Consider the following 24,125-nt stretch of genomic DNA (forward strand, 5'->3'; position numbering starts at 1 on the left):
ATGTTTATCCTTCCTTGTCTTCCGCCTGTCTCCCACCAAAGCCATTTACTCCTCAACTAGCCTCCATCCTGTTCAGAGCCATGTCTACCGATACGCAGAAGCAATGTGCCAATAAAGTCTGCCACCGCACGACTGCGCAGGATGGCGGCGAGGCATTGAAGCCGTGTGCACGATGTCGCAAGGCCAAGTACTGTTCACGAGGTACGTAGAGTTCGGCAACAACAAGAACCCATTCATTGCCAGTCTCGGTATCAGACTGTATGGAGACAGATCATGTCCAAGAGCAACCTGCCCCATGCTACTTCCAAGACGGCAAGAAGACCAACGGACGACTCACGCAATGTTTGCAGATTGTCAAACCCAGTACTGGCCTACCCACAAGGGCACCTGTCCCGGCCCCAAAGCTCCACGTCTCGTCCACAGAAACTTGCCAACGTTCCAAAAGATCGTGCCTGCCGGCGCCTCGGAGCAGGTACGCTTCGGCTACATCATCGACACATTCCGACTGCGCTGCGAGGATGACTACGCTCATGGGGCCCACAACCACGGCATCTACGGCAACGGTGACCCGTGGCCCTTGTGGGAGGACTTCCTGGATCGTGCCGAAACAGCCGGCGTTCTGACCGGCGGTGGCAGATCGTGGAATTCTGCGACGCGGGAGCGCTGCACGCAAGTCGCCCGTGACGATGCGAATTTCAGTATTCGATTTGCTGTCGAGAAGAGCGACATTCAGGAGCATTACAAGGATCCTTCGATGCCAATGGCGTTGCGTATGATGGCGGAGAACATCTACGGTGGAGGATATGGTCTGGGCCAGAAGCCGATGCCGCATGATTTTCAGTGTTTCTGTTAGGTTGGTTGATGAGAGCATGGTCCCTTGGTTGAGATTTTCCAGCTCTGCAGAGCGAGGACGGCGATCTGAAGAACGGCGATGCAGCTCTCTTCTGCCTGGTCAGGTCAACGTCAAAGCATAACACAGGCCCAGCGGCATGAGGACGGGTCAAGAACGGAAGTTGGAGAAGTAAATTCTCTAGAATTTCAGTAACTCGTAACAATCATCGCTATACTGAAGAAATGACACACCCTCCCGCAAGACAAAGTCGACGACTCACGATAAGAGAGAGTCCTCACAAAACCGCATCTAGTGCTTCGCAGTGTTGTTCTGGGTATCATTCGCAAACTCATGCAGCCAGTGCGGGAGACCACGACCCGCCGCGGCGAGGGTCATGAGGGGGTTTCCCTCAGGCAAGAGGACGTGCTGGCCGCGGCCGGAGAGGATGACCTCGGCCATGCGCTTGGCAACGACCTCGGGGTCCTGGACGGGCGAGACGGCGCCGAAGAGCCAGTTGTCTGCGAGAGTCTTGTCGACCCAGCCGGCGATCAGGGGGGTCTTGATCCAGTAGGGGTTGATGGAGGAAACGCGGACGAAGGGGGCCTTGTAACGCCACTTAATTTCTTGGTTGAGACCTGAGAGTGAGAAAATGGAACCGTTAGTATCATTCAGAGTGAAATTTGCTGCTGCTCATCTCGGGCGAGCCTTCTCCTTGGAAATTCCGGACTCGTTGCTCTGCGGATTTCCACCTCTTCCCAACCATCGACGTCCGTCGAATCGCTTCCAAGGACGTCGACTGTCCGCTCGATGGGAACAAGAGAACGTGAGAACACATACCGTCAGTGAAAGCCATGGCAGCCGCCTTTGAAACACAGTAGTCGACCATTCCAGCGCAAGTCGTGTATGAAGCCATAGACGCGGTGCTGATGATATGACCCTTCTTGGCCTTGATCATGTCGGGGAGGAATTCGCGGACGGTGTACCAGTGGCTGATGCAGTTGATCTTGAAGATCTTGTCGAGGTTGGCATCGCTGACTTCGGTGATGAGGTTGGTGCGACCAATACCGGCGTTGTTGCAGAGGATAGTGGTGGTGCCGTGCTCGGCCTTGATCTTGTCGGCGACCTCCTTGATGCTGGCGGAGGAGGTGACGTCGCACTTGTAGAAGAAGACCTTGCCGGCTGTAAAATGGGAGACGTGATGTCAGTTTTCCGCGCAAGATAAATGTTGCGCGATTCGCACGTCTCGCGTGATCCTGATCGCGTTTTCTTAAGACTTACTGTCCAAGAGCTCCTGCGGCGGAGGAGAGATGTCCAAGATAGCAACGCGGATACCCTTCTTGATCAAGTGTCCGGTAACGATGACACCGAGACCACCACTGCCACCAGTCATGACACACAGCTCCTCATTCCACTTCCATGGCGCTGCGCCATTCGAGAAAGACCAGTGGTTGAACGCCCATCGGTTGAGCAGTCCGTTGACATATGAGACCACACCCAAACCGAAGAGCGCCTTCAACACAGATACAGCGGTGGCGTGAGGGATGTTGAAAGGAACGGCGGCAAGAGCGGAGAGCGCATGCTGCTTGATCTCTGGCGGGCTGCGAGTGAGCGCGTAGAGAGCGGCACCGCTCAGGAACGGGTTCAGGACCGTGTGGGAGATGAGGCTGACCATGATGTCGCGTGGGAGGAGGATGGTTTGACGAAGAAGGAGAAAGCCAAAACACAGAACACAGAGAATGCGCTCACGGGAAACACAGGCTATCTATAGGAATACAGTACATATCCTGCTGCCTATGAATCTTCGGCGCATCCACCATCTCCGCCTCTCCTCGTTTACTCCACTCCGAATGATCATCCTCTAACGACGTAACAAGCTCTCCACCCCAATGGTTTTTCCTGGGCGCACACGCACAGATCACCCATTCTGCTGGGGAGAGGGTCGTGTGCCGTAGACCGAACGACCGAACACGTCTGCTGGACGAACGAACCGTCTGGACTATTCGGATAGAGACTAGGCTACGAAGATTTGAGTTGAGGCGCATCGACAGTGCTCAGAGATCCCCGCATCTTCGACAAGGAACCTTCTATCCTCACGAGCATCAGCCAGCAAAGCCAGTATGACTGCGAATACGACCGGGCAGGCTTATTTCATCAATGTGGAAGACAGAGGCACCTAACGGGCGCGAGTGCTCATCAAGAGTGGAGAAGGCGTACACCTCTCAAGGCATGGACGATCGAATTTCAGCAGACAGGGAAATTATCTTCTCCCCAAAGATCCCACAAGCCGAGGTTCAAATTTCAATGAAGAGGACAAGATCCTGCGCCAGGCACGCTGTCCGACGATCAACTAATCAACAAGCAGAAAAGAGGGCCCGCGCTTAAATGGATTAAGACGACGGCCGACGCGGGAAGCTTGTCCCTGCATGGTTTCGCGCCCGGCCACTAAGGACCAAGAGGGAATCGGGGGAACTCCTCGGCGCCGAGAGAGAACGACGATTTCGTTATCGTTTTTGCATGAAGACACACGCGCACGCTGTGGACGGTGTTTCAGACGACTTTTCAAATAGAGCTGGGGTGCGCGGCGCGCTTCATGCTAGAACATGCCGGTGCGTACCGCTTCACGACTGAGACAAAATGAAATCATCGCTATACTCTGTTGTGCGGGAGAGGTGAAGCACGGACATCAGGGACGAGCTGCCCGCAGTGCGAGGGAAGAGGGAGAACGCACGCCAACAGGGGCTGACGACCTGGACAAGGATGTACCCTGTAGTTGCGAATTTGGAAGCAGGGTGTATAGTATCCACAGGTGAAAGACGCTGTGAGTGAGGTCGTCCTCCTATCTAGATCTCTAGCGGAATGAAGCAAAATGAGGTTGGATATCCTTCATGACGCGTCCGCTGAGAGAGCGCACTCGCCGAGCCGTAAGGGCCTGATACTGTAAGCTAGATATATACGTACTGAACTTGTGATAACAAAAAGAAGCAACGCGAAGCCAGAGCGCGCGAAATACAAGATCAGGAGGTAAAGGTGATCAATCGGGAAAACAAAGCAATTCCTCTCGTCCTTACAACGCATACAAATAAACTTCACCGAGACGTCCTCCCCAAAAGTCGCAAGAATCAAATCTCCTCACCACGCGCTTCATCATCGTTCGTTGTCAATTCTGTCAGCAATCCGCCCTTCCGATGGCATTCTCGTCTTCCATACTATAGTCCACTGATGACTTCCTTCCAAGCCAGACCACAGCCCTCGCCCAATTTCGGCGGTGAACAGTTCCTCTCGCCATGCAGCAGCGGAGCAGGCTGGACGCCCGCGATCCACGCGCGAGCATTCGCAAACGACGCCCCGGGGAACAACTCCACGGCCATCAGTGTGAGGATCGCGTAGGAAGGTCGCTCGAGACGCATGGCGGTCTGCAGCGGTTGCAGCCAGCGTGGAGGCGGCGAGAGGGGTTTCTGTAGTTGATGCCGGGGGTAGTGGCGGATGCGAGATTGTGTGGAGGACGACGCGGAGGGGCTCTGGGGGCGAGGGTTGGTGAAAGGGAGGTGCAGGTCGTGGAGGTCGGCGAGCGCGAGGTCGATGCGGCGCGCGATACTTGCGGGCATCGTGTCGAAGCAGGTCATGCGCGAGTAGAGGCGATCGCGCGGCGATTGAGGTTTAGCAGTGGTCGTCAGGATGACAGGGCGCTTCTGGTGGAATTGTCCGCCTTCGCCTGAGCTGGTGCCATCGGAATCGTCCCCGCTTGAGGCTTGTCCGTCGCCTTTCTGGCTGCCAAAGAGGAGCTCCTCGTCTGAATCGAGGTCTAGCGAATCGAGGAGGGCGTTGGATTCGATGTGAAGCAATTCCATCTTCACGTCGAAGATGAGTTGCTGGCTGATGAGCTCGGCGTTGGCAGGATGCTGTGAGGTCATGCATTGCTTGATGGCGGCGCAGATTCGAGCCGCTCTGACGCCGTTGCGGCGATTGCTCTTCCGAGCGAAGATGGGCTCGTAGGATCCGGTGAGGGGATTCATCGCTTGGTTGGCTTCGATGTTCACGTGCTCGATGTTGCTGAGGCGATAGAAAGGTCCCATCGCAACCGCGAAATGACTGGCGCGAATCGTCGAGGGACTTGAAGTCGAGAAACTGATGTGGAGCTTCGGGAGCGGTGAGCTCTTGCTACTGGCGGCCAGCATGCGAGTAAAGTTGTCGACGTTCAAGCGAACGTTTCGGATCACATCGAACGAGGGTGCGGTTGAAGTAAGATCTATGTCGATGTAGAGAGTCTCGCAACCAGCAAGACATAAGCCGCGACTGTTGACGGCTCGTCTCGTCATGTCACACAGCAACGGGAAGTTGGAGTAAGCGAGATCTCTGCGAATTGTGATAGTAGGTCGTCTATGTCTGAAAAGGATCGATTGGATTCTGGCTTCGACGTTTGTCAGATCTTCCTGGAGACTGCTCGGCGAACATTCTGCACGATGCAAAAAGAAGCGATCCCGTTTGACGATGAAGGCTTGCTTGTAGTCGGCGGGCAGCTTGCTGTGAGAAGAGCCTTCAAATGGGTCAATGAAAGAGCCAGATGAGACGCTCGACGCTGTGCTCCATGTTACGTGTCGAGTTGGTGGTAAGGCTTGCACAGGAGCGGCGTTCGTCTTGGGTGGAGGAGGCAGATCTATGCCATCGATGGCAGAGTCCTTGCGCTGAAGGATTGCCCATGCAGCTTCTTCGGCATCGACACGTTGCTCACATTGCGGCGGCTTGGAGATTCTGATGGAGACATCGCTGTCTTTGCGAGTCACGTTGACAGACACTTGTCGTGGTGGGACGCAAGTGCTGCTCGGCCGGCGACCTGAGAAGAGAGCATCGTTGACCGAAGTCATGCAGAGGATCTGTTGTGCCAACATTGATAGACCAAGCACGTAGAGGTGGTGAAGACCGAGTGCAGAAAAGTAGTGGCCGACGAGCGAGATCCTTATTAAACCTGTCAAGAACGCGTAAAGGAAAAGTTCTTTTTTTCTTGAAGGTATAAGGATGGTCGTCGAGGTCATTGTGCGCGGGAAGTGCGCTATAACCACTATTGATTTGGAAATCTAGGTAGATCTCGTTCGCGGGGCCCTCCTCTACCGATCGTTAATGGTCGTCGTGTGGTGGGTCCGAGGACGTGCAACCACCAATTGTGAAGCAGTCGGCAGCGAGTGACGACAGAATCTGGCACAGAGGCGGACTGCGCGTCATTCAGCGAGTACAATCAGTGACAGGCAGTAGCGCGTAAACGAGAAGATGGTGTCACAAAGTGAGAGCGACAGACAATGGCGATGGGAAGAAGTGCATCACCATCGACGAGCCTACCTGTAATCGACAAATGATGACTGAACGCATTATCCACGCGCGGAAGATCCGCAAGTCAAACCTCCTCACCCGTCTTACACATGTCGCACCCGAAACGGAAAGCCCACCTGCCGTTATCTGACGGTTGGGACACTCTTTCGAACGGGGGACCAGACCCTTGGCCGGAGCGCACGAGTAAGGTGGTCTGGTGGTCCGGAGTATCGTTTTCGAAAACAAATATGATTTCTCTTTGCTGTACGAAGCGAAAAAAGACAGATGTGAACATCATCACAGAGTACCGTGGAAAGGTGATGTCGGGTAGTTGGGTGACCATAAACCTTATTTTGACGACGAGATGGTAGCGTGGCTGCGGACCAGGCGACGCTCACGGGCGGGCAGTCCCATGCGACAAATGCTTCATACGAGAACAACTTGAGTTAGCTTGTCGGTCAACTTTAGCGAGATCATGGCAGCTCGTCTCGCCTTTCCGCTGTCCGTAGTGTTGCGTGCCATTCTCTTCAGCTCGAAGCGATCGTGGTCCAGGTATCAACTACTGCAGCCACATCGATCGCGCTATCAAGGTGTTGTGAAATGACGAGAGGCGATCAGTCTTACGCTTCGTCTCGGCCTGTCCAAAGATTGCATATGCTCTCGAGTAACATACCTCAATCCCCGTCCTTGCGTGAAGAGGATCGAGGTGGTGGGCCACGGACAGATAGGTTCCGGGCCGCTCACTCGTCGTCCGACAGGCATCACAAAGGAAGACATCTCAGCCATGTCGTCGCACACACGACCGCGCACAACATCGTGGCAGCGATGTAGAAATCGTGTGGAGCACCTCCCGCGTCACCGCGACGCAGACGATCATCCCGAAGTGGAATGCGCGAGCGAGCCAGCGCCCCGCATATGCGCAAGGATCGGCGGGATTCCGAGGAGCCGTCCGTCAACGTTCCTTTATCGAAAGTGGGATCCGGACGCCCTTGGCTGAAACGCCGTTGCGAGAGATGTCTTTCGCTGGTCTGGACGGATTCCTGGTATCCCTCAGACGATGCACACACATCCATCCAACACAGCGGTTCCACAGATCGTGGTGGGCGCGGCGGCCCGCTCCGAGCGCGATTGCAGAGCCGTGCGTGCCGGGCCGGCTGCAGGGCGCGGAACCTCAGGCGTCAAATGAACGACACCACCTCCCGGGCTCCACTGGATTCCAAGCAGAGCGCAGGGGGAGCAGCGTCACCAATACGAGGAGATGCGAATGTGACAGCTGGAGCTACCTCCGTGTGTCCTGAGACACTTTTCCATCACACACACACGCACAGGGCTTTCAAGGACACCATCGTCGATCGGTGGAAGAGCCGCGGCGCATGAAAGACATTGCAGTCGTAGTCCAACAAGAACAAGAACAAGAACAACGACACGATGGCGGCGCAAGAACAGATCAAGGACGTCCTCGCGCTGTCGCGGCGGGTGATCTTCGACCCGCGGATGAGCAGATGGACGAGCGTGGCGCAGTTGCTCGGCGAGGTGGCGCTGTGCGGGTTGATCATTTGGAAGGTTCCCTGTGAGTTGATTTCTCTCAAATCCCCCAACCCTTCAATCGGGGCGATGTGTATCTACATGGGGGGTCGAGACCTCTGGGGTAGATAGATGCTCCATCAAGGATGCAAAAAGAAAAGAAAAGAAGAGCCCCGTTTCCCAATGGAAAGGGGGGAGAGAAAAAAAGACGCTGTTCCTTCCCAGACGAGAGATGGAAAACTCACGACTCAATGCCCCTCGTATCGTTCTAACCACGAAAGGGGAAAATCTTCCAGATACCAACATCGACTGGACGGCCTACATGCAACAAACAGAGCAATACCTGGCCGGCGAACGTGACTACCACAAGATCGCCGGTGACACGGGGCCGCTGGTCTACCCGGGCGCGCACGTGTACATCTACCGGGCGCTGCACGGGTTGACGTCCTCCGGCAGCGACATCGGGCGCGCGCAGGTGCTGTTCGGGATCCTCTACCTGATGACCCTGGGGACGGTCCTGGGCACGTATCGCGCGGCGGGCGCGCCGCCGTGGGTGCTGGCGCTGCTGAGCCTGAGCAAGCGCGCGCATTCGGTGTTTCTGCTGCGGCTGTTCAATGACGGGTGGGCGGTGCTGGGCCTGTTTGCCGCGGTGGCCGCGTGGCAGCGGAGGTGGTGGACGGCGGGTGCGGGCTTGTTTGCGCTGGGCCTCGGGGTCAAGATGGTAATTCTGTTGGCGCTGCCGGCGGTCGGGGCTGGGTTGTGGCAGGCGGTGGGGAGGGATCGGGCGGTGCTCTTGGCGGCGGGCATGGGGCAGGTTCAGGTGGGTTTTCTTTTCTTGTCGACTGTGGATTTCCTTTGCATTTCTCGTGGAGAGGGTTGTTGCTGACATGATTGTTTTGTTTTTGGTCCAAAGTTGCTCTTGGGATATCCCTTCCTCGCGGCATATCCCTGGAGCTACGTCTCCCGCGCCTTCGAATTCACCCGGCAATTCCAGTTCAAATGGACGGTCAACTGGCGCTTCATCGGCGAGGAGACCTTTCTCTCTCGACCGTTCTCCCTCTCCCTGCTGGCCCTCCACATTTCACTGCTGACCGTCTTCCTCCTCGGACGATGGATGCAACCCAGCAGCACCGGCGGCCGAGCGATTTCCATCCCGACGCTATTCAAACGTCTCATCCACCCTCCGCCCAAGGACGTCCAGGCCAGCATCGCGCGCCAGGTGACGCCGGATTTCATCCTGACGAGCGTCCTGTCGGCGGTGGTCATCGGATGCCTGTGCGCGCGGAGCCTGCACTACCAGTTCTACGTGTACATCGTCTGGGCGACGCCGTTCCTGTTGTGGCGGAGCGGGATGCATATGGTCGGCGTCGTCGCGGTCTTCTTTGCGCAGGAGTGGGCGTGGAATGTGTATCCCAGCACGGATCTGAGTTCGTCGGTCGTGGTCGCGTGTTTGGCGATCACCGTTGCGAGTTCCTGGATCGGGATCAGATTCCCGACGGTTGGTGGGTCGGGTTCGAGGAAAAATGTCAAGTCCAAAAGGTAGCCTAGACGACGTGGAGCGTTGCGGTTTCCATCGACGTCCATCGATCTTTCCCTCTTGATGTGTCCTACTCTCCCCGTCAATCCTCATCCTCCGATTCCGGCATCTGAGGTCCGCGATCTTCCTCCTCAGAAGAGGAATCATCATCACCTCCCATGACACGCGCCCTCCCCACGGGGAATTCCTTGGGCCAATATGCCATCTTCCGCCACTCCTTCTCCTCGCGGACGATGTTCACGATTTCGCCGCCGAGTTTGTTGTCCCTCGCGGCCATGGCGTCGGTGTCGACGAGGACGTACATCCCGCGTTTGATCCAGATGGTATGGCGGAAGCGGAGCGGCAGCTCGGCGAGGACCGTCGTCAGAGGGGGCGGTGCATCGGTGGTGTCGGATGGGGGTCCCGACGGCGATGTGGAGGATGGTGACGGCAGCTCCAGTCGGTAGAGGTTGTTGCCGGCGGCGGAGTGGACCCGTGCGATGGCTTGGGTCGCGGTGAGGGCGCCCGGGGGAGTGGTCGTCTCTTGGTCGATCGCGTGGAGGTTGCGTTTCGGTTTGGGCATGATGTCGGGTTGGACGGAATGAGCGGGATCACGACGGACGGGACAGATTAGTGATGGCGCTGAAGATCTCGTCTGTACCGCTGTTATATTGTTATCGCAGGAAAGGATCAGGGAAGGAGGGTCGGGAATGTCTCAGTACGACTGCTAATCCGGAATACTGTCATAACAAATCCCTTGGTGGTGGCATTGTGGGCGGGAAGAGATCACGAAATTCATCAAGGTGTGTGTGACGTCAGCCCTATGGTGGATTTGTGCCCGCACCGCAGACCACAGAAAGTCACGTGACAGCCGCTCATCAGGGTAAGTAATAAGGGTTGTTGATGGTTGACCTGCTCCACCGAGAGGGATTCCACACAAGTCGATCTAGGTACTGTACATACCTAGCTGGGTATTACTATTATCATTAACATATGGTGAATAAACGTCGCTTTCGAGATGCATCTGGACGGGTGTCTGTGAACCTGGTGATGGGATGAATAATTAGACGCGATCCTTACAAGGTGATCGGACGCTCATCCACGTGTCCATCCTCTCTCCAGTTGCGGTGTTCCTTCATCCACACAAGATAGATATCATGGTACGCCTGGGAAGGTCAAGTTGGCGCGGCTTGTACGACAGGCGCAGACCCGCCTACATTGGTGCATTCGCTATCCCAGACATACATAGACTGCACATTTGTGCTTACCACAGACCAGATGAGATGGATCGAGGTAATTGAAGAAAACAGATTGCTGCGGTGTAACAATGATAAGCCGTGGTGAATTGATCGATTGGTCGTGTTGACCGGTCTGTTTCGAACTGGACTATCGCCAACTGGATGATTAATACCAACTCGTCGACTTGTTTTGAATTGGATAGTTATTACTAGCTCGTCGACTTGTTTTTCTGTTTTTTGAACGGGATACCTGTGATCACCCAACTCGCCGACTAAGACATTTCTGCCTTTGGATAGCCCTGTCGCCGAGACGCCGGAGGGAGTCCATAGTACCTATAGAACTAGGATAGGGAGCCTCTTTTCTCGAGTACTGTATGTACATACCTGATCTCTGATACGTGATCGAATATGAAGACTGATCTTGAAAAACCACATATATATACATACATATAGTTATACAAATATATCCATATTTTAATTTGTCTGATCTTGTACGACTATACATACTTACATACATATATATTTATGAAGTCTGATCTTGGACGACTGGACGTATGCGGAAAAGAGCATCTCAATCGTAACCGCAACGAAGGTTTGATTACTCCACCGAAGATCTCACCTCCGCCGTTCCAGCAGCCCGCCTGCCCGCCTGTTGTCTGCTGTCTGTCGTCTGTTGTGTGGGCAAGCGGAGGAGAGAAAAGAGACGGTGCGATGAATGGATCCGCGCGGGGGTGCCGTGCTATAAACCTCGTGCATGATTGGTCGGACGGAGCAGTGAACGGTGAACGGCGAACAGTGAGCAGTGAACCCTCGCCGCATATAGCGCCATTCGGTCTCTGCATGCTTCCTCGATCATTTATGTATTATTATCATCATTACTGTAGACCAGCTAGACTGCACCCACACCACACACATGGGCATATCCCGATCGTCGACAACTCGCTGATGAAGTGGAGAGCCGCGATGGTGTTGGTTCCACGGTTGGATCTCCGCCCGTTCGTGCCAAGCTTACCGATGTTCTGTTCTGATGGATCATCCGTTATTTTATCACACACCACAGTAGCAGGCAGAGTGAATTTATTTTTTACAGTGAATTACACATTTTCTGCTGGCTGGTAAGGGATTATTACGGACCCGCGAGATGAGGTGAAGGCATATGTGTGTATGTATGTATGTATGCTGTGGTGTCGTTGGATCGGAATATACAGTTGAGAAGGAGGAGCAGGAGATCAGATGGAAGTCTCTCGTCCCCGGCCTGCCTGCATACGCGCATCCACCTCATGCATGTACATATATGTACCCCAGCTGCAGCGGATGATGCATGCATGCATCAATCATTCCGTCATCCGCGTGGACATTCCCGCGGTGAAGGCCAGACAGATGCAACAGGAGATCACAACGCGCTTCTGTCGTCGTGAAGATGGACCTCTTCTCCAGCGCTGTAGATGTCGAAGCGTGTATGTATCGTATCCTACCAAGGTATGTTCAGGCATACATACAATCAATCAAGTGTGACGCAGAAGGGAGGATTGTTATTAGTATTGATGGTAAAATGGAGCTCGCCCGCGTATCATCTGCGGCTGGAGAACGAGGCCCACCTTCGAGCTGCAATTCCACGTGATGGGAGAGAGAGACAGAGAGAGAGAGAGAGAGAGAGAGAGAGAGAGAGACCAGACGCATTCTTATCTCACGATGCCCTCATTTCATTTCATCTCATTTCCATATGAGCTCATCTCATCTCATCACGATGGAGGGAGAGTGAGTGAGGGAGAGTGAGTGAGGGAGTGAGTGAGGAAGTGAGTGAGTGCTACAGTACAGCATTTATCTACAGTATCCATCCATCCATCCATCTCTCCATTCCATGACGCTAATACATACACTATACCGTCTGCTCTACTCTACAATTCATATCACATGAGGCTTTTTCTCTCGCCCACCTGCCCACCACATTTCACCCAATCTTTAGTTTGATGAACCCGAGCGGACACACACATCCCATGGGTGGTATACTGGATGGATGGATGGATGGATGGATGGATGGATGGATGTACTGTATGTATATGTATGTATGTTTGGGATTATCATCATCATGACCGGCCTTCTCACACGATATCCCGCGCCATCGTCCATTCGGCAAGTGCTGCAGTCGATCCCGCCGCGTGAACCGGACTGAAGAAGAGTACCGTTATCATTCTTTCTTTCTGATTATTATTCACGTGCGTGCCCAGGTAGGTTACTGTAGAAAGAAATCACAAAGCACGGGAGATCCGGCGAATCATCTTCCCTCCCATTTCATCTCGTCTCATCTGTTCTTCGTGTGGTGATGTTGAAAGCACGAGTCCCCCCGACGACATCGCCATCGCTGTCCCTTTCGGACTGAGTTCCACGACGACGGTGGGTATGAGTGGTGGCGCTGTTTCACCATTGGAGTGACCTCCCTCCCTCCCTCCCGCTCCTGCTCCGCTTCCCCTCCACGCCTTGGACTCCACCGATGCTCCGGCACCTCTTCCGCTCTCTCAGTCGTGGCGGACGGAGAGCTGACAACGACGACCCGCGCGAGACATGGCCGGCTCAATCCCCCGGCGTCTCACCCTCCCATCGCCCATTCCGTGACGCCGATGATGACGACGACGACGATGATGACGAGAACGACGACGATGAAGAACAAGAGCAGGATTACGCGCATGGCCCCGGCACCCGACGTGGTAGGTACGGCGCCTACGATGCGCGTGGGAACGAACATCCCCGAGGCGAGGTAGCACAAGAGGATGGCCGCCGGAGACAATTCCCACGACGCCATCTCGGCGCAGGTCCGTCCTACTTTGACCGAAACCCGAGAGGAGACGACGACGGACACGGCGGGAACGGCGAAGAGCTCGGTGACGAGGACCAGGGAGAGGATGCACCGCTCTTGCCCATTTTCTCGGCGGCACATCTCGACGGTCTGCCGTTGTACAACATCACCCACGCCATCCGCTTGTTGATCGTCCAGCGGTGTGAGACGACGCTGTCATGGGATCAGCTCCGGAGTCCGCAGATCAGTCAATTCCTCGTCAAGCCCATCCAGAGCGAGATCCGGAAAGATCACTTCAATCGGGCCACCCTATGTGCCCTGATAGCCAATTGCTTGCAATTCCACAAGGAGGGACAAACACATCCCGGGAATGTCGGAGTCCTGCGCACTCGAGCGCTGGTCAGCGAGCTCCTCTCCATGCGCCTGCTGCGGGAGTTTTCGACGTGGGAATTGATCGACGCCTTATCCTACGACTTCAACCCGCTCCAGGGCATGATCGCGCTGGACGACGTGCCGGCCGCCGGACGTGCCGCCAACACGGACAGTCTGATCAGTCGTCGACCCGCGCCGCGCATCGTCCGCGTCAGCACCATCGAGGTCGCCATTCGCGCCGAAGCCAAACGCTTCCTCGCCCATCCGCTCGTCGTGCAGCACCTGGAGGCCATCTGGTCGGGCAATATCGTATTCCACTCGGAACAGGATAACCTCCATCGCCAGCAGAAGACGACGGCGTCGCTCTCGCCTCGCGCCCGGGCGGCCGATTATGGCACTTCCGGAAAAAGAGCCGCTTGGGGCGTCCCAACCATTGCTCTGACCGCGAGCAAGGGCCAATCCACCGAGGTAGCAGCTCAGCCGATGGCATTCTTGCCAGCTCGACGTTCGGTCACGCTCTACGACCCGCGAGATGCCTCCCTATTCAAACTGAGTCGACTACGGGTCCCGCGATACCGTCAAGTCTTCAGCACGCTGAGCTTCGCGACCATGCTGGTGCTCTTCGTCGCCGTCCTCAGCGAACGCAGCTTGGACATCACGCCGCTGGAGGTTCTCTTCTGGTTATGGAGCGCAGGATATATGCTCGATGAAGTGGTGGGCTTCACCGAACAGGGCTTCGGACTGTATATCCTCAGCTTCTGGAATGCGTTCGATCTCGGGATTTTGCTCCTCTTCGCGACCTACTACTGCCTGCGATTATACGGCGTCCTCCTCGCGGACAGCAACAAACATCGCATCTCTGGGGTCGCATACGATGTGCTGGCCTCGACGGCCATCTTGCTCTTCCCGCGGCTGTTCGGCGTCTTGGACCACTACCGATATTTCTCCCAATTGCTCATCGCCTTTCGATTGATGGCCCAAGATCTCATCGCCATTCTGGTGCTGATTTTGATCTTCTGTTCGGGCTTCTTCGTCGCCTTCACCCTGGCTTTCTCCGACGAGAACATAGACGCGAACGGGGTCGCCTACATCATCTTCCAGATCGTCATGGGCTTCACCCCCGCCGCGTGGGACCACTGGGCTGGATACAACCTCCTCGGGAAAGCCATCATGGCCATATTTCTGATCATCTGTCACTTCCTCATCGTGACGATCCTCATCACCGTTCTGACCAACAGCTTCATGGCGATCGTCAAGAACGCCGAAGAAGAGCATCAGTTCCTCTTCGCCATCAATACCATATCCATGGTGAAGTCGGATGCGTTGTTTAGCTACGTCGCGCCCGCCAACATCATCGGGTGGGTCCTGAGCCCGATCCGCTTCATCGTGCCCATGTCGCGATATGTCAAGTTCAATCGGACCATCATCAAGTTCACCCACAGTCCGATCCTGTTCGTCATCTTCCTCTATGAACGAGTCATCATGGCCCGGAGCTCATATGCCCCGACCGATCTCGTCGAGCACCAGCCGACCCGACAAAAGGGCCCCGTGGCTTTCAGCATAAACAAGGCGCCCGAGATGTTCAGCCCGGGTCATCGCATGCGCGAACCATCCATCATCGGGATCCGCAAAGACCGTGCGCTAGAAGAGGTCTTCCGACGGCCGTTCCAGGGCGATACCGTCCGAACTCTGCCGCGCAAAGTGGGCAGCGACGGTCGGGATAACTCGAAGAGCGTCGTCGACACCTGGATGCAGTTTGCTGAAACTCAAGGTGGGGCCAGTCCTCCGCTTGAACAGCCTCGGAGTGTACTTGAGCGGCTGGAGTACCGCAGACCCAAGCCACGACGCTTGACGACGACGGAACGTCTGCGTCAACAGTTGAAGCGACCTCGAGGTGTAAATAATGACAATACAAGCGCGACGAGCGACCCCGATGGACAGCATCATCAACAGCAGCAGCAAGCAATGCCTCGTGCGCGGCCCTCGCGCTCATCAATGCCTGGCACCGATTCGCACCGGGAATTAATTCCCAGACTGGCCAGCCGAGAGGAAAGTCCCAGCGGCATGACCCAACCCGGGGAGACGGATGGCGACGATGTCGATGCCGACAACGAGAGCCGCATGGAGCTCTCATCGGTCAGTGCCGCGCCTCATTTCGGCGAGAGCGCCGTCTCCATCCGCGAACGCGATGCTACCTCGCCGATACTCGATGACAGTGAATCCGAATACTTCCGCACCCCTCTCACCAATCGTGTCCCACATCCGACCCTGCGGCTGTCTCATGCCGCGCGTGCGCGACTGCGCGATTCGCCCGACGCCTCGATGGCGGACGTCAGCAGGGTAGAGCCAAGGAGCGCGCGACACAGCCGGAACACGTCCAGCGCGACGATGGTCTATTCTCCCGTCCTGTCACATCACCCGCGGCCCGCGTCACAACAGCAAGCCCAGCCGGACGCCGATGGATCCCTCCGGACACGCTCCTCCCACACGTCGCCTACGCGACCAGCGGTCGAGACTCACACGACCACATCATCGACTCCCGTCTCGCCTCCTCCTCCGGGCTCAGCTCAACAGCCGACTTCCAACACCTCATCCGCGAAGCGTCCCCCCACGGCCATCAAACAGTTCCCATCGGACCCGATAAACACCGCAAACAAGACCTCCGGTCCTCCCCGTCCGTCACCACCGAAACGCCCCACCGTCACGACCACCACCGCGTTCGCCACGGGCACCGCCTCCAGCGCCGCGACCCCGACCGCCGCCTCCATCGCCGCACAGCAATCCCAGCTACAAAAACAGCAGCAGCAGCAGCAACAACAGCAGCAAAGACCCCCCTTCTTCCCGACGCGCCTGCAGACCGCCCCGCCGGGGAGTCTCCCGCTCTTCACCTCCGGGTCCCCCGCCGCCGCCGGCCCGACGCCCCCGACGACCCGCCGCCCCGCGCAGAACCGCGCCGGCCGCAGGATCCCCATACTCGACCTCGCCTCGGAGATCGGCGACAACAAATTCTCCCACGTCCCCGCCGCCGACCTGCCCCGCCCCAGCTTCTCCTCCACCGGCTCCGGCACGCGCTTGAGGGCCGTCGGCTTCCTGCGGAGGCAGCGGGAGCGGGAGCGGGAAAAGGAGGGCGTCATGGGCTTCCGATTCCCAGCGACGAAAGCCGCCGTCGGCGGTGGTCCTGGAGCGGCGATCCGCGGGAAACGCGGGGACGACGACGACGACGATGATGATGACGACGAGGGCGTCGTGGACGTCGACGAGGGCGAGGATGAGGCAGAGGAGCGGGACGACGACGACGACGACGACGAAAGCACGCGCCGATCCGACCGCCGCCTCTCCAGGATCCTCCTCGCCAGGATGAACACCCTCGAACTCGGCTTCGCGGAAATCCTCAAGGAGATGCGCGAGGCGAACCGGAACAACGGTCATAACGGTAATAATAGTAAGAAGGAGGGGGCGGCGGCGGGATGATCGCACGACGCTGCTCGGATCGGAGGCAGGATGGTGGAGAGAACGGAGAGGGAATGGAAAGGGGAAGGACATGGATATGGATTTGGATGTGGATAGATGGGCTGAGGAGGATGGGAAGACGGACGGGAAGGTTTAGTCTGAAGGTCCGTTGGCTTTTTATTCGTTCTCATTTATTTGGAAAAGGGAGGTGGTGGTCCTTGTAACACGGCGGTGAGGGAACGGCCGTTTCGGGACCATCGCTGCTGCTTCTTCTGCTTCTTCTTCTTCTTCTCGCTTCTTCTACTTCACCTTCTACATTCTACATCCTCGCATCGCATCGCATCCCATCGTCGTTTCCCACAAGGGCAGTTTCGGCCATTGCACCGAGACGAGGAGTCGGTAGCAGCAGACCTCACAGTGAAAATTTCTGCAAAATTGCGAATTCGCGGGAAATGATATTTCGTTTTATTGCGTTTTTTCTTTCGTGCTGTTTACATGGTGATACATCGTGAGGTTCTTTCCCCCTGTTTCTCCGAGGGGAGGGGGGCAACTTTTCCGTCCGGGGAGGGGAGCACGACGCAGAGGGAAGAAAAGTCGAACAATTCGAGGGCGCTTGTAGCTCTCATCTCCGCTCCCCCATGCCCCGTTCCAGCATCGCATTCGGCCGGGACAACCCCAACCCTGTGTCGTCTGCCCGACAGAAAGCCATCTGCTCAGGCCGTCCTCTGCTTACGTGTTCGGCCTTGCCTTGCGTCGTCCTGCTGCTCAGATCCCGCCACCTGTGACATGTCAGCAAATCGGTCTGGACCTGACGGACCGCGTGCATCCTCGCAACGAGCCGCGGGGAGATCAAAGGCACAATGCTGATTGGAACACGTACCGGATCGCGCGGGTTCGACGTGGAATGTGCCCTGGTTCCTCCTCCGCCGGTCCTGCTCCGTGCGCCAGCGCAGCGCGATGAAGCCGCTGAGCACAGTCGCCGTGCTGAAGAGGAAGGCGTTGCGGGGACTGCGTGGTATCGTCGTGGGTCAGCGGATTGGATCTGAGTGGCGTTGGGAGGCAATGGCGGTGTTGCTTATTACCTGAAGAGGCGGGTGGAGGGCATGGTGTTGCGGAACGGGGCTGTCGATGACGGCGGTGCGGCCATTGTCGCGACGGCGGGAAGTAGCCTCGTCTGGTCTTGTTTCGTTTGAAGAAGATGTGGTGGGATTTGTGCGGAGTGAGAGGGAGAACGAGGGAGATATCGAAGACGATGGGTTGAGTCTGTTAGAAGTGATCGCAAGGGAAGACAAGCCGCGGCAAGGGAAGGATGAAGTGTGGTGTTGGCGTGGTGTGTGTGTCTATGTTGACAACGCGGTGTGTCTCCCTCGTGCATACATGGCACAGGACACCCTCCCTATATGTACCCAAGGAGTCTGCGATGAATGATGACAATCTGGCTGCCTACTGTGAGCTACTGTACCGTCACCATGCAAGACCGCAGGTCTCGCGATCGGAACGAGGACCCCGAAAGTGCCGACCGGACCTCATCGCCTCACCACGCCTTATTCTTCGAACCTGGACTCGACGGATCGAGGCGCTGCGGTTTTACGTACAAGATGACGGGGCATCGAGAGGGACGCGCCCCTCCCCCAGAGGCTTTTCCCCACGGGTCCATCATGCAGGTCATCGTGTGCTCACTGCACCGAATCGGGACTGGGACGGCTCCCGATTTCCCCACACAGTTCAGGTCTTCCCCAGCACTTCCATCGAGTCTAGTGACTCTAGTCGTCGCCTCCACACATTCAGGGTCGGCATGTAGGAAAAGAACTGGACGGGCAACAAGAATGTTGACGAAATGGACAAGACACGGAGCACATGATTTTTCGCCTTCGATCGCTCATCGCTTTTGCAACGCGCGATCTGTTCGATATACGACTCGGCCTAGACTAGAGCAAAGAGGAGGGAAGCGGCGCCGTCAATCTTGCCGATGGGAGCCGCAGTGGGCACGTGACGTTGACGACGATGTGGGCGACGACGGTTGCTTGCACGTCTACCGTAGATGTGATGTGATCGAAGTTTCCCGTAGCGAGATTCGTGTGCGCCGAACTGTACGTCTGGTCGATACAGTATGAAACATCACCTCCACGTTCTTGTTCACGGGTCGCAATAGCACAGCATATCCGTGACTTCGAGCCTAGGAAAAATGCTGGACCATCATTCAGTTCCCTATCTGAGATTGGCAATCGGGTCAAGTGCATATTCCATCGCTGTCCGAAGCGCTGTGAACTTACTTGTGCGCGCGCTCTTGGACGAAGCGTTGTGGTGTAGTTTTGCAGCATGCGTGCTACGACCGCTGGACTATCGGATGGCACGACGCTACTCAAAGAATGGTACACTGACCTTACATCATCTATGGCGTCTTGTTCCGTTCACTATGAAGCTATGTCATGGATGGCATGTTCAGATACTCTCAGACGATGCTCCCTTCGCTCATCATACCTCGTCCTGAAAGATAACACATCGATTCGGAAAGGCTTTGAGTCTCGTTTTGACTTGCTGCAGCTTGACTAAGAAATGATGTTGTAAGAGGTTGAAATCAGAGTGACCGCGAGGGGCGGACGATGATCAAAATATATCGATAACATTTTCAACAAGAGGCTCCTCACTTATATGTAGGTGAAATCGAAAGCTACCGATGCCTACTTCGCCTCTGCAACTGCCTGAGAATTTCAGCTCTACGCTCCTTCAAGCTCATCTGGGCAGCTTTGAAGCGTGAACAGCAAGGTTGAGTAATATTTTGAGCCATTTGCATGAGCTGTTTCTTGCGCATGAAGTTAAAGTGTGACGATATCCCAACGCTATGAAGCAACATGGCCCTACGATAGTGACTTGTATAACAAGGACCCGAGGGTCGTCTGGGTACTTGGAGCTTGCATCCCACAGCAGGGGGATAAGTCGGCAAATTACCGGAGTGCATTCCAGAAATGAGGTCTGTATGCTCGTGTCAGTAGCACAATCTCGTCTGTTGTTTCAGCTCATCAAGAGTCGCTGTTCCAAGCCTTTTGTTTCTCGACTTCCGAAATCTGGTGTGCACACTGATTGAGGCGCAGTTTTGTTTGACCCTTTTATTGACCTAGGGAACGGAGATGCAACGCGATCTAAAAAAGGTTCGAAGCGGTTCCTGAGTGCGACGGGGACTGTGAGGAAAAGTTACAGTCGAGTTCTCACGAACGGCTGTTCGAGAAGTTACGGACATTGGACGGGCGCTGGTGTAGACTCAAGCCGATCCGATCGGTTTCCTATTGTAGCGCAGAGTTCATAGCGGCTCCAAAGCTGCCTTGGTTTGCCGTTCCGCCTCCAATGCACGAACATCATGAGTGGCGAACGGAGGGCCGCAGACTCCGCCCCTTGAATATGCGGGTCCAGGTTTACCGTCAACAAATTCGTAAATTTCGTGCAAAGAACACTCCATCCAACTACCGCTGAGCGATTCACAATCCTGAGGCGGAATGCGATTGTGGCGGATGACTCGCCCACAATCGTCAATGAAGAGAACGGCGACTTCGCCTGTCTCGATTGCCTCTTTGTCTGCGACGAACATGTACGTGGCGGCTGCGTCGTAGTGTAGCTCTATAACCGCATCTTGGAACTCGTTTCCGCCAGGGTACCCTCCACTGAGACCCGCATCCTGTTCTCGCGCGGTTGGCGGTTGCCTGACGGCGCACCGTTGATAGCATTCGCGGACAAGGAGCTCATGACCGAGATGGCTTTTCAGCGCTCTATCAAGATCTGTTGGGGAGCTCATAATGTTGTCCCTCCTCATGACGTACTCCCCGAGCATCTCGAAAAAGAATTCCGGTAAGACCTCAAAGATGGCGGTCCAATCATCCCCATACGAGTAAAGCGCTGCATCGTCAAGTATGTTTTCCTCCTGGTGAAGGGCAATTTCCCAATTGAGTTCATCAAGAAGAGCTTTGTGACCAGCATCACTACCATCTGCGTAGTAAGTTCTCAGCCAAATGAACGACCAGGGATGTTGTCTAGAAACGCTGTGACGACGCTGGCCCTCTGTTCGAAGTTCTGCCAATATTTCATTCCACTCCGATTGTGGCGGGAGATCTGGTTCAGGGTCGCCAGCAAATGGTGCCAGAGCTAGCTGACGGGGTCAATCATCAACAGATGCTTCATAAAGACGCTCGATTCTCTTACAACATACCAACCGTCCCAGATTGCCTATCTCGACGAATTTCCGAGCCAATCTCTTACGACGCGTGGCGGCATCATCTTTTGCATACTCTTTATCGTTCCATCGAGACAAGATGTAGCGCTCCAGCGGCAGGTGCCCGAGCGCGGGGGTCGCGTCGCTGTTCATGATCCTTCTTGTGTATGACCGATGTCAAGAACTGGCGAATCGTTGTTCACAGTGATAATGAAGATGACGGGCAAGAGCGGTCGGATTGCAGCCTGCGTGTGTAATCATTCCTGCGACTGCCGGCTGGGACCGTGCCGCATTCTTTACCTGATGACTGGACGTGAAGCTTCTTAGCAGGTCAAGAGCGAAGATCTCTCACGCCCATGGTTATGTGTCTGAGCCGCTTTCTTATTGAGAACATCACATATATTCGACGTTTTGACACAAATATGGATCTTTGCGGCTCCACGTCGACGTGCAGCGCCCTATGTCGATCGAACACACACGGGCATCTCGGGAGCGGCATCCGATCGCATCAAATACCCGTCCGCGCAACAGCAAATTCTGTGTAACGAATTGTATCGTCCCCAAGTATCGGTTGATCTGAACTTGTCAGAATCTTAGTTGAGGAGTACAGCAAGGGCAGCCACGTTGGATCGAAGTACACATTCGAGAAGACAAGTGAAAGAAGCCTCAAAGAAACAGCGGAAATGACTTCCATATATCACATCAACCATGCCATCTCCCTCACATCGTCACAGAAAGACGAGATGGCCGATGAGCTTACAAAACTACACACGAGCACCTTCGGCGTCCCGCGTCTCTTTGTTCAAGTTCGATTCCGCGCCGTGCAAACCCCGTCGGCATTTTCACCTGACCCTCGCCTTGAAGATGACGCCGCCGACCACGACACCGTCTACATTGGCGGGCGAAGGCAACTGAGCCCCACAAATTCCATCGAGGTCAACATCGCATTACCATCGGATTTCAAACAGACGCGGAATGGACGAGGTGCTGGCGACGCAGGGGAGAGCGAATCGCAGACGAAGAACTCTGCACAAGAGCTCCTGAAGTCCATCGTGTCCCTCTGGGACCGTGTCGCGCCTTTACCGGTCTCCCGCTTCACACGTGGTGCGAACCAGACCGACGGAGAACGAGGTGATTTCGAGCTACACAGCTGTATCGTCCATGGAATTCGCGGCAGTGACTCAGCTGGCGCTTCACCGTACTTTGCAAGTTACGTTGCAGGAATCATCCTGCCCGACCTCGAGGAGAATGTGAAGACGTGGGTCGAGCGCAATTCCGAGAAATTTCAAGCCGCACTGGGGAATAGCAAGAAGCGAAAGCAAAACTTCGATGCGGAGAGCACTTCCGCCAACAATGCCAGCGCCAGGAAGGGAGACGAAGGTTTCGATCGGGATGGATGGGGTACAGGCCTGCTGCAAGGATTGGTGGCAGATCTGGGGAAGGATGGTCGCAATCCTTCCTCTGACTTCGAAGATGAGGAAACGCTGAAACGAAGGAAAGAGCAAAGGGAGCGGGATCAGCAGGCCGAGAGGGAGAGAAAGACGAGGGAATTGGAAGACATGTTGGGATGGGGCGACGCTGCTTGATGGATGGCTGGAATCCACCGTGAAAGTTGATGATGACATGTCACGCAGCGAAGACACTTTGTTTCGATGCTGCGATGCCGTCGCTCACTGTCCGGATTCTCAGACAAAAATCCAGATGCCGAGGAAGGAGGACCCCTCTCCGATTGATTCATCAACCAGAAGTGAAAATCGAAATTGCGGGTCAACTGTAGTTCATTATTTCCGGCTCACTGCTCCCTACCTCGCGAAGCTTCACAACGTTCCGACCAATCTTTGACACGAACGGAACAAAAATTATTCATGTATCAATCAATACCTGACGCGAGACTAAAAGGAATTAAGGCGGAAGCGCCAGGAAAATGCAAAAGATTGATTTCGCCCGGGCTCGAACCGGGGACCTTGAGTGCATCTAACGATTGTTAGACTCACGTGATAACCAACTACACCACGAAACCAATTGATGGAGTGGTGTTTCCTCGAGAGTATATATCGCTATTGAGAAAGCACTGCAATCACACAATCTGACCTGTCTCCATTGCAGTGTTGACGGGAGAAACAAGACGCCATCGCAAAACTTCAGATTGTCGCATTGTACACAGATTTACATGGCTGATGAAATATCCGAAACCACTTAGATCGATGTTTCCTTGATTGAACACTCGATTGCCTTGAAAAACAGGCCACCAGAACCACCGCCCCATCATTCATGAGGCTTCCTGTTGCTCAATTCCAATCAACAGAATTGCACCGTCGTGCTGACACAATGAGCTGAGATTGTTCCGCTTGCCCGATCCTTGTGAAAGTCGATGTGGTCGGCCTGCCTGTGGGTCGGTATTGTATGTGGGTTTTCATGGCCATGTAGCGTTGATAGGGTGCCCTCTGCTAGGCGTCGTGGATATTGCTGGACGATCATGCTGCCTGAGCATGATTCCTGCTTTGGTGGCCCAGACCAGTCCAGACCGGAGGGTAGACTGGAAGCACCTTTGATCATGGCGATGTTGAAGAATAAGTCGAGAGCCAGGACTCTGCGTCACAAGGTCAAGATCGACTTTCCGAATGGACAGACATACTGTAGGGTCGGCGCCAATGTCTTTCTTATGGATGAACCTTCAGTTGCTCTAGGTAATGCTCGCAGCACGAGAAGGCTTGAATCTAGGCAGTGATCTTCGACCAGAATTTTCCGGCTCCTCGGTGGTCCTGAAGAAGGGATTGCCAGTACAGATTGCTCTCGAGGCCGACAAGGGCTAGCCGAATGTCGGACTATCTCGCACTCAGTGGATAGGACCAAGGGACAAAAGAACGCAAGGTCTCATATTCTTCATGACATGTAGA

The 24,125-nt window shown here is 55.3% G+C and overlaps 8 protein-coding genes and 1 non-coding gene across 9 annotated transcripts; 4 read left to right on the forward strand and 5 right to left on the reverse strand.

The window, feature by feature from the left end:
* Positions 1–80: 80 nt before the first annotated feature.
* On the forward strand, positions 81–853 carry K489DRAFT_371446 (uncharacterized protein; the record flags this gene model as incomplete). Its single annotated transcript, XM_033603242.1, has 2 exons — positions 81–201; positions 351–853. The coding sequence occupies 2 exons, from the start codon at positions 81–83 to the stop codon at positions 851–853; spliced, it is 624 nt and encodes a 207-aa protein (XP_033458458.1).
* A 198-nt stretch (positions 854–1,051) lies between these two features.
* Positions 1,052–2,632, reverse strand: K489DRAFT_381413 (NAD(P)-binding protein). Its single transcript, XM_033605115.1, has 3 exons — positions 2,111–2,632; positions 1,670–2,011; positions 1,052–1,467 (listed from the first exon to the last, which is right to left on the reverse strand). Exons 1-3 carry the CDS (start codon positions 2,502–2,504, stop codon positions 1,142–1,144), a joined length of 1,062 nt encoding a protein of 353 aa, XP_033458459.1. The 5' UTR covers positions 2,505–2,632; the 3' UTR covers positions 1,052–1,141.
* A 1,208-nt stretch (positions 2,633–3,840) lies between these two features.
* Positions 3,841–6,052, reverse strand: K489DRAFT_247804 (uncharacterized protein). The gene has a single exon (XM_033599926.1). It carries the CDS (start codon positions 5,860–5,862, stop codon positions 4,039–4,041), a length of 1,824 nt encoding a protein of 607 aa, XP_033458460.1. The 5' UTR covers positions 5,863–6,052; the 3' UTR covers positions 3,841–4,038.
* Positions 6,053–7,374: 1,322 nt separating this feature from the next.
* On the forward strand, positions 7,375–10,455 carry K489DRAFT_395160 (glycosyltransferase family 58 protein; the record flags this gene model as incomplete). The annotated part of the gene is made up of 4 exons (XM_033606833.1): positions 7,375–7,703; positions 7,954–8,477; positions 8,571–9,155; positions 10,447–10,455. The coding sequence occupies exons 1-4, from the start codon at positions 7,562–7,564 to the stop codon at positions 10,453–10,455; spliced, it is 1,260 nt and encodes a 419-aa protein (XP_033458461.1). The 5' UTR covers positions 7,375–7,561.
* A 2,178-nt stretch (positions 10,456–12,633) lies between these two features.
* Positions 12,634–17,439, forward strand: K489DRAFT_381417 (uncharacterized protein). The gene has a single exon (XM_033605116.1). It carries the CDS (start codon positions 12,903–12,905, stop codon positions 17,046–17,048), a length of 4,146 nt encoding a protein of 1,381 aa, XP_033458462.1. The 5' UTR covers positions 12,634–12,902; the 3' UTR covers positions 17,049–17,439.
* Positions 17,440–17,470: 31 nt separating this feature from the next.
* On the reverse strand, positions 17,471–18,614 carry K489DRAFT_381418 (uncharacterized protein). Its single transcript, XM_033605117.1, has 3 exons — positions 18,110–18,614; positions 17,908–18,035; positions 17,471–17,806 (listed from the first exon to the last, which is right to left on the reverse strand). Exons 1-3 carry the CDS (start codon positions 18,172–18,174, stop codon positions 17,793–17,795), a joined length of 207 nt encoding a protein of 68 aa, XP_033458463.1. The 5' UTR covers positions 18,175–18,614; the 3' UTR covers positions 17,471–17,792.
* A 1,541-nt stretch (positions 18,615–20,155) lies between these two features.
* K489DRAFT_247871 (uncharacterized protein) lies at positions 20,156–21,470 on the reverse strand. The gene is made up of 2 exons (XM_033599928.1): positions 21,226–21,470; positions 20,156–21,165 (listed from the first exon to the last, which is right to left on the reverse strand). Exons 1-2 carry the CDS (start codon positions 21,379–21,381, stop codon positions 20,326–20,328), a joined length of 996 nt encoding a protein of 331 aa, XP_033458464.1. The 5' UTR covers positions 21,382–21,470; the 3' UTR covers positions 20,156–20,325.
* A 349-nt stretch (positions 21,471–21,819) lies between these two features.
* K489DRAFT_247860 (uncharacterized protein) lies at positions 21,820–23,206 on the forward strand. The gene has a single exon (XM_033599927.1). It carries the CDS (start codon positions 21,912–21,914, stop codon positions 22,812–22,814), a length of 903 nt encoding a protein of 300 aa, XP_033458465.1. The 5' UTR covers positions 21,820–21,911; the 3' UTR covers positions 22,815–23,206.
* On the reverse strand, positions 23,164–23,248 carry K489DRAFT_t38. The gene has a single exon. It is a non-coding gene; the product is annotated as a tRNA-Val (tRNA).
* Positions 23,249–24,125: the final 877 nt, after the last annotated feature.

The sequence above is a fragment of the Dissoconium aciculare genome (assembly GCF_010015565.1).
Source record: "Dissoconium aciculare CBS 342.82 unplaced genomic scaffold K489scaffold_8, whole genome shotgun sequence".
NCBI lineage: Eukaryota > Fungi > Ascomycota > Dothideomycetes > Mycosphaerellales > Dissoconiaceae > Dissoconium > Dissoconium aciculare.